Genomic DNA, 13,146 nt, shown 5'->3' on the forward strand with positions numbered 1-13,146 from the left:
AAAAGCTCTGTAAACTGTAAACTACGTAGAAAAGCCAGTAAACCTGACTGGGCTCCGAAAAGTAAATTCCGGGGAAATAGTTTCTCTCAATCATTTCCAGATCATAAAATTTGGCAAAAAGCAGAATAAAGAAAGAAAAAAGAACAACCATTCGGGAAAAATATGTATAATGTATAAGTATAACATGTAGTAAAATAGAATTAGCGAGATACCATCTCGTATCTCCTTGGTAATTGCTGGATAGTTTTACATCCCTGAGACGATATAAGAAGCGATTCAAAAGCGTGCAAGAGATATATACGAAAAGATTGGAAAAGTTTTCCTGAAACTGTCGTCAATATATGATTTTTCTATTGTTTGCGCAGGCGGCCGGCCCCCTAGCTGCTCCACGGATGATGGGCTCCTATTATGGATTCCGAAGAAACACGCAAACAACGCGCAGCTGGGGATATTTATTCCCAGTCTCATTCCCCCTTCTGCACTTTTACCCTATGCCCTGAAATGGTGAGCAAAATTCTCGAAGGCTCGGTCTCTCGATCCCTGATATTTCGTACGCATTGTATTTTCAAATGGAAATATATAAAATCAAGTGGCCCTGTGATTGTAAAATCGAATTGATTGGAAAAATTGTATTTAAACTTTCAAAGCGTTTTTCTTACTATTATTTGCGAAAAATCTGTAAGCTGCATGATAGCAATAACATACGAACTTTTTGATGTGTTTCTAAATAAGAAAGCACCCTTGCTAACAATGTGTCGAGGACATAGTTATCATTGGTTTCGGGAAAAATTCTCTCTTGCGATGTGTTATGTTTAGATTTCTGGAAATTGAATCTCCCGATTACAAAACTTGAACACCTTTTGAAGAGATTGGTACAAGGTTAGAACATATTGTCACAGCATAGTATAATGTGACGATACAAATGAATGAGTATTTCAGCGAATTATTGAATTACTGTGCTTGAATCGTGATGTAAATTGAAGTACAGACGGTTGCATTGTCGGCCTGTTGGTTTTCGCAGTGGTGAAATTTGATCGATGCAAAGTCCAGAAGAGGGAAGACATTAGCGGAAAGGGAAAGTGGTGGTGCGATGTTCTAACTTATACAGCGGGACGAACAGAATAGCTGGGGGTGCCGGGGTGCGGAGGGGTATTCGTACGAAAATAGCAAAGCTGGTCATTCGGTTGATGCAAACGATAGAGATAAATGTTGGCCCACGCAAAAGCGAACGCTGCCGGTCGAGACATTTGCGGACCGAGGGGCCCCCGTGTCGCGTAGAAAGGAGAGGATGAGAGGACCAAGGAAATGGGGAAAGAGTGAGAGAGAGAGAGAGAGAGAGAGAGAGAGAGAGAGAGAACGAAAAGGGAAAGCCCAGACTCGGGGCGAGGTCGAGTGCGGGGGTCAATCTATAATAAAGCCTGCGCGCTATCTTTGCGAAGCGAGAACCAGGGCGCCGTAAAAAAAGAGGGCGCTGCTTAAGAACGGATTACAGGGGTGAAATAGCAGGACTGATGGTCCATCCCGATTGTTCCCTCGCCCTGGCTCTGGCCCTGGTCGCCCAGCAGCCAAGGCTTCGCGAGAGGATTCTGGTGCCCTTCAGCCATCAGCTCCCAGGACACAAATCTGCTGCCACTTATTCAAATTTTGCCCCTACATGCAAATTTCACCTGTCTTTATCTCGCCTATATGTACATCCTCTTGACTTGAAGACCGAAGATACCTCCTTGGTACCCTGGTTTCTCCGAATTTTATATTAATTCAAGTTATTTTCTCTTATTCACTTGTCATTGATCTGTACTACCCTTCTCAATTGCTGGAACTGTCTGATCATATCCGCTTCAATTTAATTATTTCTCTCTTTACTCTCGGTATTCTGCACAGCAAAGTGTGTTCGTTCAATTTGACCGACTTTATCGTACCATGGGACTCGGGTTAAGAGTAAGCTACTTTGTATTTACCTATAATTTGTTGCATTCCATGTAGGCAACTATCGTATTATATATTTTATTCGTTACCCGTGTCATTTTCTTTCATTTCTCCAGCACTCGCTCTCAGGGCTACACACCAGGTCTTTAATACATAACTATACACAGGTACTTATGTATATCTTTCATCCGGGCTGACCTTAATCATGATTTTATGCCTGAGGATTCGACATGTTTGAAGTCGTCGTTGGCGGTCGACACTTTTGCTGTTCACTTCTAAATCACTCGTTTACTTGTGATCAATACTGTATGACTGTGTTTCGGCAAAGATCAGTGCTGTAGAGTGTCCAATTTTGTCAGGGACTCGATACCATCACCAGATGTAGGAAACGACGAAGTCGACAGGTAGTGACAGGTACTGGCAGATAGCGAAGTTCAGCCACCTTCGACGGGGGAGCTTATTCCGCATGGTCTCGCAACGATTTGAATTCAGGCCGAATAAATTCCATCGGTTAAACCACTCATCATTTTTACAGCAATAAGCGGGACGACCCCGTCCAAAGGGCATTGTGCTAACTGACGTTAAAGGTTTCAATTCAATATGGGGCCCCAAATAGGTACAGAACTGTCAAGTGTTTTATACTTGCGATTATTAATGATCCCAGAGTGGCCCGTTAAAATTGGTTTACTCTGTACGCTACAGGATTTAACCTATAGTATCAAACACATGATAGAATGGATTCCTTGCAGCTGAAAGTTAATTTTTCGTCTGAAATAATTTTCCATTAAAAACCAAACAGCGTAAACGGTTAAAAGATAATCGAAGAATGTAGAGGGGTTCAAATAATCTGCTAAACTTATTCAGTGCTGCAGTCCAATTCTCTCTATTCATAGTAAATCGTCAAATGAACATAAGAAGTTCTTAAACACAGAGTGTTCTGTGCAAGATTTGTGATGAGAAAAAAAAAGAAACAATACAGAAACCGAAAAAGAAAATTGTAAGTGACCGGAAACGAGGACGCCGTGCTAACAATGCGTGGTAGGCGGAAGTGGTTGGGTGAGAAGGGGCAGCGGGATCTCCTGAAGGGGAAGTAGGCATTCGGAGACCGAGGTTGGGGCAGCTCTCGGCAATCAATGCCGTTGAATTAACGCCTCGCTGCCCGTTTGCGGGAAAAGCAAGATTACAAGAAAGAAAAGAACAGACGCCGGCCTGGGCAACGCACAGCCTGTGGGGAAGCTGGACCAACCGGTGACTCACTCTTGTGCCTACATACTGCGCGTTTCCCTTCATGCACCATGTTCGGCATCAACTTGAGATACACATTTTAAGCTACTTATGCAAAACTCACGACTGGCACTACGGTAATTTAGATTCATCAAAAGTGGCTTGGTCTTGCTTTTGCAGTATCAATATTTTCCAGATATTTGAGATATCAAGAAACGAGAAGTGTGTCGCTTGGCGTTTTTCTATCTCGTGTGACGGATCAGTTTTTCTCCATTTCATTACGATAATGGCACGCAACTCTGCGCTTATGCGATACGAACTTTACAAACAAGATTCATTTCTACGGGATTTTCTTTTTGTCGGCACATTTTTTGCAAACAATGTGATTATTGACGTCTGACAATGAATTATTGAAGCATTTCTGGATCAACCAAAAGACCAAAACCCTTCGTCTTTGGCGCGTGACTTTTTTTTCAACGACAATAATCATGCCCTTGAGTCGAGACATTGTACTTTATTCGTCCATTTTTGCTGTTTTTATGTCAACCATGGTTCTCCTCTTATTGAGACAAAATTTTTATTTTCCTTCTCACTTGTAAAAATAGTCCAAACTTGCGAAGGTTACGTAAATGAATGCAGATTTCTCTAGTACATCGTACGATTGCGTAGCTATACTATCTCATTCATCGGGTAAAATGTGGGTACGCGCACGTTATATTCTTTGATGTATTGACTGATATGTCTCCTCGGTTCTCGACACAGGACGAGCATGTATTTTGTGACAATGGAGGAGGGGCCGGTTCCATTACAGGAATCGTAAGGTTTCAAAGGTGTGTAAAAAGTTTGGAGGGGTTGAAACTGGACAGACAAAGGTTGCGATTGCGCGAGCGCTTGCGCGGGGTGTATGCAAAGCGTGCGGGGAGCCAGAATGTGAAGCCCTTGGCCAATCGGGGCCCTTTAAACTCGATTCACGACCCTCCTCCAAGGCCACCCCTTCCTGGGATTCCTCGTCGAGACCCTCGTCGAAATTGTATAGGGTCTAGCCGACGAGAAGTTAAAAAATGAAGTATTGCCTCCGCCAATCCGCCTCCTCCGGTACCTCGAGGGCGTGAGGCGATCGGCTCGACTTGGTTGACTGAGAGAGAAAGATACGGAGGGTTGGGGGTGGCCGAGGCGGGGGAGTCCGCGACGGAGGGGGAGCGGAGGGATGGCTCGAGGAGGGAGAAGCGAATATTTCACCCCAACCTCTGGCTCAACTTCTCCCCGAGCTTTGCGCCCTGCGCCGCACGTCCTGCGTCCTGCACCCTTGCACCCTTCTTGCAGGCATTGGCGTTAATTCCACGAACCGCTGATTGCCGCGGTCTTATACACAGTTACCATAGCTACCGACGAATTAGAGGGGAGAGGCCTTGCAGACGGGGCTTCCGTCCCGCGCAACCCCAATAAGAGAAACCTTGGTGCGCTCGGGACTCTTGGATTTTGTCTATAACTCGTAGTTAGTTACAATTGACACGTGGCATTGGAACTAATTATGTAAGGTCTGTGGGAGGGTCGGTAAAAGTTATGGACGACGCTGTTAACAATTATCATTTATTCACCATGAAATTAAATCCAGGTGACCGCGTGAGAATTTTATACTTGAACGTTCCCAACAGCAACGATTACGATCAATTTTTTTTTAAGTTATTGAAGATTGAACTTTTCGAATTGACGTTGGTAATTTTAATTATTAATCATTTTCTATTTCATCGAATGAGGTTTCAATTTGCTAAAGTTTGACAAATACGATGAATTTGTCCAAAAATCAGTGAGATTATAAGAAAATGTATGAATATTTAAAGACGAAACGCATGTCTGAGCAATAAGGAGAAATTTTTGTTCATTGGCAGGGGGTGTGTTCTCTCAAAAAGAATTGTGGCAATTGAGATTTTGCCTATCGCATAGAGATGTTCGAGATATCTGCACGATTTTTTTGTACAAGTCTATCCGTAATTTTTCTTATACATATTGGAGTTATTTTGAACGAATGTTTACTTTGTATGAACTAAACCATATAGTCTATCGATACCCATACATGCCGGTACCAAAAAATTATAAACTTATGTTTTGTCGAAGAGTTCGCCGTTTCTTAATTATTTATATTTGTAATCGGAGATATTTGGAGGGCAAGCAGAAGGTTTTGGCGGCAAGCCGACCACCTAACTAAGGTTCGCGTGTGGAGCCTGAGCCTCGGCGGGGGAGGGGGTGTCTGTGTGTGAGACTCGCATCAATTCCAAGAGACGCCGGGGGTGCTGGTGGTAACTGGGAGATTGCGTGAGTTCGTCAGCCCTTACGGCTTCGCGAGGGGTCGAACGAGAGAAATTATACAAACGTGGGCATGCATAAGTTTGCGGATACGTTATTTACCGCCTCTGTCCACGTACACCAGCTTACGTTTCTATGTACCACGCGTATGTATACGCCTATAAGCGCACACGCATATGTTGAGGGTGGACAGCCAGCTTCCCAGCAGGGGTGAGGGATCTAGCGCTCACTAGGAAAATCGACAGTACTACATTTTCACGTAAACTTCACTCGCAATGCTACGATCGAAGCCGTGGCTATGCTTGCGTCGGTCAGGAACGTAGGACTATTGATCAGCAGCTCTAAAAAAGGTTCACAACAATATACTGATTTCAAAAACTTTCCAATATCTCGAATCAAAATTCACTGATCAATTTGCGCGTCATGTCGACTAGTGCGAGTACTGATTAACGTTAAACAATAGAGTAAATTATGGAAATAAGAATAAAAACATGATATCTCTCAAATTGAATGAAGTACGTCGCGAGCTGTTTTAAAGTTCTTCGAAATCGACATATTCCTAAATTCAACCGAAAAGTACGGCAAAGAGCTTACTCATTGCCAATTGCAATCTCGATTTGCATTTCAGTGTGAGTTGATATCAATTTTAAATTTACTGTCGAACGAAATGCGATAGCTGGCTCGGCAAAACTAAAATTTACTCCATTCATCTCCGGTAAGGTACCAGTGATATTCTCTCGTGATAAGTGATAGTTTTTAAAGTGAATAGCCTTCATTTTCATTCTCTATTTCTATTTACTGTTATCATGAAAATGCGTAGATGTAAGAATGATATGTGAAGATGTAGATAATTCGGAAGCGTAACTAGAGAATGCGTTAATTTCATTCTCTATTGTGGCTTATGAATATTGTTTTCCTATAAACTTATAAATTGATAGCGTAATTAAAAGAAACCAATTAGTTCAGCCGGTGCAGTAAATATAAAGGACTGGTACCATCTGTAATTACCCTGGTTTATTAACCAGTATGCATGATTATTATCCCTCGCACATGGAACGGTTTACGTGAAATTTCACCTCAGCCGTAACGAATGTCCCCGGTAAGCATGCTACTTTATTCCTGCAAAGATTTCGATCAAACGAATTTCAATATCCCGTTGGAGAAGTAGTATGTTCTACCTATAATACAGATCGTCGTTGCGATTATCATCGACGAATACATCTGCCAAGTATTTAACATAATACATGTGTCTGGGGTAAATTCCAAATCCGAGGGAACTGGCGTGTGAAATCAGAGCAGGTCACTTTTTTCCTGCAAGTACCTAGTCATCGTACGCACGTGCAGTGCGGACGAACGTCACTTCGCTACGTGGCAGCTACGATTTTCGTATACGCGGAAGTATTGAGAAGTCGTTAGCAGGACACGTGACAAGGAATCGGGACTTATGATTTGTAGCTCGTTTATATGCGTAATACTGAAATTTGGCATGAGCGCGTAATCAGCCAATCTACCGTTGTTTTTTCATCTGCCGATCCGTTGTCTCTTATGTTTTTTCTTTGATCCGCATGAGTACTTGCAACGCGCATTTTGATGCGCACAGGAGATGCTGTTATACGGAACAAATAAGGTCACGTATTATAGTTATACGGTGTACGATGCGGTATATCGAATACTTTCGCAGCAGCCATCGAGGCAAGCAGATGGCAGAATAGTTCATGATTAGAGCTACACGGTCATCCTTCCTGGGTTCGTCGTCGCCCCTTTCTCCTTATTTCTTCTTGTTTATTTCTCCGTTTCTCTACATTGTTTCATGCGGACTTTTCGGCTGCGGTCTTCCGCATCGCAAGCTCGGCTCTCTCACCCTGGACAAGTCAGTTCCGAAAGTAGTAATTTCATGTCAGTTTCTCAAACTTTTGTTACACTTGTTACACCTGCGCCTACTTCGCTGGGCCAACAGTTTTCGAAAAACCGCTGCCCACATTCGTCTGTCGATATCCGCACACATACCGTGACTTTGATATAAAGCAATGGGTATAGGTATAGGTGGTAAGAACTGCAGGGAAGAACGGAAGAAGAAAAAGGAAGAGAAGTAAGTAAGAGAAAAGAAAAAGAAACTTGCCGCAGCAGGAAAGAAGACAGAGAAAGAGAAAAGAGGAACTTTGTGGGGCGATTCGTCGCGACGGTATATGAGAATGAAAAAGTAACGAAAGCGTGGGAGGTTCAGGAGCTGGGATGACGAGAGGAGGGTGAAGAGGAGAGAAAGAAAGGTTGAGAAACGCAGCAGGGGGAACGTTTTTAGCACGCGTAGTAGGTGACGCGCCCCCCCACCCCCATGGACGGTGGCTGTCTGGATGCCGCGGCATCGATCCGATACATCACAGAGGCATTTACATCTTCCCCTACCCGCGGCCCTTCTACGCCCCCAGGGTGCTTATGCTGCCACTTTTCCTACGCGCGCTGGCGCAGGCGCCCCTTCGAACCTGCGTCCCTGCGCCCCCGACACCCCGTCGCGCTTCGCGCTCTACAGGGACTTGACCCCCTCCCCCCCCCCCCCCCGCCATCCCACCCCCGGTCTACCATCCACCCCATCACCCTGACGACCCCGCGACCCCGGCCCCGCCGCCCCGCAGCCAGCGAAACGGCCATTGTCTAAGCGTCAAATCTCGCCCCCGATATCAAAACCTACCCGAGGTATAAGATAGACGCGGAGCGAACGGATCATTCTTTTCAGATAAGGAGGATTCGCTCGCGATCATCTCAATTCCCGTTCTCTTTATATCAGGTGAAGATCGATATGTCTGCGTCAATCCTATCAACACCTGCAGCACCGTCTTTCTTTTTTTGTATTTCGCGAGAGAATCTGCCTCGTACAGCTCCGTATTCAGATAATTCTTGTAACAGTAGTGAGATCGCTTAGGATCGCAGTTTATGGGTATGAAATGTAATGTTCGGAAATTACGAGACTGTATTCTGTTCAACGACGCTATCGCGACTACGTTCGATTCCTCTATCCATAATTCCGAGGCTCTGCCTCCACCTGAATATCTGCTCTTTTAACGCAGTTCTTGGATTAAACCACTTGACTGACATTGAGCCTCTGCTTACAGACTCGTTCTAGCTGGTCGACCATAGTCTTCGAAGTAAGGTGACTTTGACCGACGCAACGAGTCGCAGGTGTGGCATAAAATTTTACATTACTATTATTTATAGAGCCTCTAGCTGAGAATAATAAAAACACAATCAGAGCAGAGGGTTACGGTAGGCAAGGGAAAAAGGACAGGGTTCATTGATCTGTGGCGATTCGCGCCTCGGAAATCAACGTAGTGAGATTGCAGTGAATCAGATATTTCCTTTTTCTCAGCGTAGGTCCCCTGCACGATAGTAATCGACGGGTGTCGGCGAAATATAATGAATCCAAGAGGGCGAGGGAGGGGGATGAGTTTCTCCGCGGGGTTAGATAAAGGAAGGCTTTCCAGGATGACGGGTTAACCAAGCGACTCGCAGCCGAGTTCTTTGTCTCCTGGTTCCGGGGATCGTGGTCCGGGTGAGCGAGGGTGACGACGAAGACGAGGACGAGGCGGAGGCGGAGGCGGAGGCGGATTCGAGAGATAAAGGCTAATTCCGAGTCACGCTGCTCCGTGGAAGCGGGAAGAAAGAGGAATAAGGTCTCCCTCGCGGAATGTAGGATCGTCTCCCTCGATCGGCTCTACCTACTTTGATGTTCCTAATTTGATTGAAGAAAGGAAGGGCGGGCTACGCGACTCCCGGCCGACTCGCGACTTCGCCTCCTCCGTGTCTCCTCCGTCCCATAGATACGTATTTGACTAGGTGTGCGTGTGTATCCACGGACGAAGAATCAACGTATTGCCTCAACGCATCGGTTTTGGCAAAGATCAGCTATCCGACTTCTCTCTATTTTGCCGTTATTTTCACCATTGGTTAGAAATAGCGCCGTCAACAAGTAGTAACGACAAAAAATACCGTATCGACTCACGAAGCTCACAGCTTTCATCTCAACATCATTATTGCTCGACTGCAGTTGCAATTTGTAGCTAACTCACGGTACTTAACTCAAACATTTGGATCTACGTACTCATTTCGCCGACGCAGGTTCGAACAATATCTTGTTCTTCATTTCACAGGTCAATTCATCTCGAGACACCCTTTTACAATTTTTCAGGGATATTAACCTATGTTTATTCGCACGAGGTCATTGACACATTTTGACACGGTAGATGCAAAAAGACATATATTATATGTCGGTGAAAATCACCTTTGAACTTGAAACAATATTTCGTGTACAAATACGAATAGGACAGTAAATTTTAAAAAATTCCCCCAATCTCTAGTAAGCTCAACGCACTAATGTTATCAATATTGGTATCCTTGGAAATGACGAGTACCTAATTTTTTAATCTTTGTACGATCCGAATCCATCCATCTGGCAGTTCGCCACGATGTTCGCGGCAAGTGTATTTTTTCACCGGCGTTCGTCTTGTTTCACTCGGTCTAATAATTAGTCAAATTTTTTTTTCTTCGCATCCTTCTTTGCACATTCTACGCGCGTTGCCGATCCGAGGAACATTTACGAGGCGATTAGATGTCGCGGCGGGGTGGCTGCCGGGTGAAAATCCATCCTCCTTAGTCCTTCGACCCTAGATGCTCCGTCGTCGAGGGTGGTGTAAGGTATGTAACTGTGTATAGCGGGACAAGAATAGCGTATGATTGAGTGACCGCCGCCAGGGATTTTCCGGCGCGCTGTGTATAACTGTATAAGGAAGAGGAGGCTGTGGCTCCTCTCTCGCCTCTCCTCGCCTCACCCCCGAGGGCTCTTCTTCGTCCCCTCACATCCTCGCCACCCTGTCGCGGACTCTTGTAAACGGCTATACGAGGTCCCGGGACAATTGCCTGGCTGCAGGGCGAAACGAAACGCTGTCAAACGTCGCCCCTGGCCGAAGGCTTTTCCCCCGCGTTGCGTTCTTCAAAGTCGTCGAGTCTTGCGCCTGAATCAAGTTCGCATACACTCTGGTAAATGGCGGCAGGTTCGGTCTCCCGATATGCGGGGGCGTGCGCCCACCCCTGAGATGCGATTTTGATCCACGATTTAACCCCCAAGCCAAACCGACCCCCGTTCTGGAAATCGAATTCTCGAGCCTGCCACGTTTTGACAACTTCCTTACGCCCCTGCGGTTGTCCCTCTGTTTCTCTCCGTGTATCGCCTACGCTGTACCTACATGATACATCGAAATGTCTCCCTTGTGCAGTGGCGACTTCGTGCCCTGCAGGACGACTTGGGGAAATCGATTATAAATAAACGTTGCAGAAATGTATTACAAAAACGGTGGTTACATCATTACTGCCTTTGGTACTATTACTTTGGCCTCGTGCAATTTATGCCATAGCCACCGTTCCGTTCTGCACTACAGGCTAGGCCTTTCACCTACCTTAACTTACTCTGCGTTTTCTCGTTTTGATCCTGTTCGGTCGTTCTCTAATCTCTCTCCTGTCTTACTTTCAGCACCTTTCTCTTTGTCTTTGTTCTCTCCTTTTGTTTTTTCTTTTCTCTGTTAGTTAGTCTATAAGTAGCCTTAAGTGTACTCTGTAACTCTCTTGTATTTGTCCACCATTGTCATGGAGATAATAAATTACTATTCTATTCTATTCTATTTGCCGGTCCGACCCTTCACAAATACCGATGATTATAGATCTGCACGAGACGATTTGCATTAAAAAAATTCCAAAGTACGCCTACCTATAATTCCAGGTGGTTATCGATCTGCAAAAGAGTCTTTCGGTGGTGGCACAGGTGCAGCGTAAGGGCTCGACACGTAGAGGGTGCCGAAGACACAGCTATACGTTATACGGCGTCGTCGCCCCGTTTCGCCTTCACGCATCGCGATATTAAGAAATAGGTCGGTCTCGTTTTAGCGTTCGCAGATATAGAGCCACGGCCGGGGAGACTATTCGTCTGCGACAGGAAGAAGGTGCTGTCTATGCACGGCACGCCGGACCAACTCCTATAAATAATATCTTCCCATGGGATGAGCGGAACTCTTGCGGGATACCACGCTTCGCGGTTGAGATATTTATTTCCAAAGCGTGATTCTATGCGCTGCCCTGTACATGTATTTTGTGTGTGGGCGCGTTTCTGTGATATGACGTACGGACGAATGTGTGTGACGTGCGTATTTATAACTAACGCTCGTCGGGGAAGAAATTATTTTTCAAACCATCATTCAGCATCAAGAACAATCAAACGGAGCTAGATTTTCTACGAATGCGGCATAAGTTGCTGGTCGTGAGTGTAACATCTTAATTCAAGCTGAATGGCGAATGGTGTTGTCCTTACGCTGTATTAAATTTAATTTTGTAAAACTTTGTGATCGGTATGCAGGTAAAAGTATAGTTTTCACTAGTCCGTCCAGGGTGGGTAACGGGTATGGAGTTAAATCTAAACGGGAATAGAAACTAAGCCTTAGCGACATTATGCAGGGGATTCGGAAAAGCCAAGAAAAACCAGCTTGGGGTCAAAACTTGGAAGGGTCAATATTTCGAATGGCCGATTCATCGAAATTTCAAACATGCGAAAATAAAATAACGTAAGATGAATTGTTCGAAATCTTTATTTGCGAAAGTGTCATCGGTTGGAATGACTACTAATTAGTTAGGCTTTCGCTGATCAAGATTCCGAACGATTTATCTTTCGTTATTTTATTTTCACGTGTTTGAAATTTCGATATATCGGCCATTCGAAACATGGACCCTTTCAAGTTTCGGCCCCCACCTAAACAACCGAATGCCAATTAGCCGTAATTAACTCGCCCTGCACCGTGCTGATAAGGATGACGAAGACCTTGGATGCGAAGAGCATACCCTGCCCGCAACTTCCTGCCTGACCGAAGGCAGCTCGTGTCCACGGCGTGACCGCCCTCCTGGTCGCAGGCTGGCGTGACTCCACGATTCCACGAACTTACTCCCGGTTCGGTTCCTCGATAAAAAATCACAGTCAATTAACGATCACTGTCAAATGGAACTTTGAATGGATTCAAATGTATTTTAATTTCGTGTAACTTTCGGGCTGTGATGTCGAGACCAGGCCACGTCGCCCTGCGTGGTCAAAACACTTTCTCACGCCCAAGGACCGCGTCGAATTCATTCAAGTGGGAAATTAGCCCAGATAGAAATAGCCAGCCCTCGATTAATTAACGCTAGTTGGTTGCCGCGCCCGGTCTGAAAATCTTCTGATAATGTCCAACTCTTTGGCCCTCCGCTTCTCTCGCTTCGTTCCGGTATCTCCGATACGAGGAAAAGGCCGCGAGGGGACTCGCCGATTTCCTGTTCAGAAGATGTCGAGTCTTTCGTCAAGAAGGTTGGACGGCTATCTCAACGGAGGAATCTACGATCCCGACTTCATTGTACGCAGGATTGAAAATGCTCTACATCGAAAAATGACACTTAGAAAAAAACTAGGTGACATGAATCGACGCGTAGTCTGTGATTCCTCGGACAATATTTTGGGTAACGACAGCTCAATGGAAATATCCGGGGCTTTAGGAAGTTACGTGGGTCTTGAACTTTCAAAAAATCCATTTATTCTATAATTTATTCTAAAATATAATAAAAGAATTATTTTAATCAAACTTAAAGTCCTTATATGAGAGAACAATATTCGTACTGTATTTCGTAAAATTT

At 45.0% G+C, this 13,146-nt stretch overlaps 1 protein-coding gene across 2 annotated transcripts in view; it reads left to right on the plus strand.

Annotated features, from left to right (window-relative positions):
- LOC107217998 (mitochondrial pyruvate carrier 1) overlaps positions 1 to 13,146 on the plus strand; it is a 29,594-nt gene that overhangs the window by 9,894 nt on the left and 6,554 nt on the right. The window contains exon 3 of one of the 2 annotated variants that reach the window (XM_046735120.1): positions 366 to 504. In XM_046735120.1, the coding sequence (XP_046591076.1) occupies positions 366 to 504 (139 nt within the window). Of the gene's footprint in view, positions 1 to 365; positions 681 to 13,146 lie in introns of those variants that run through there. The other variant, XM_046735119.1, reaches the window with a different exon arrangement.

This window comes from Neodiprion lecontei, chromosome 3 (assembly GCF_021901455.1).
Source record: "Neodiprion lecontei isolate iyNeoLeco1 chromosome 3, iyNeoLeco1.1, whole genome shotgun sequence".
Lineage (NCBI taxonomy): Eukaryota > Metazoa > Arthropoda > Insecta > Hymenoptera > Diprionidae > Neodiprion > Neodiprion lecontei.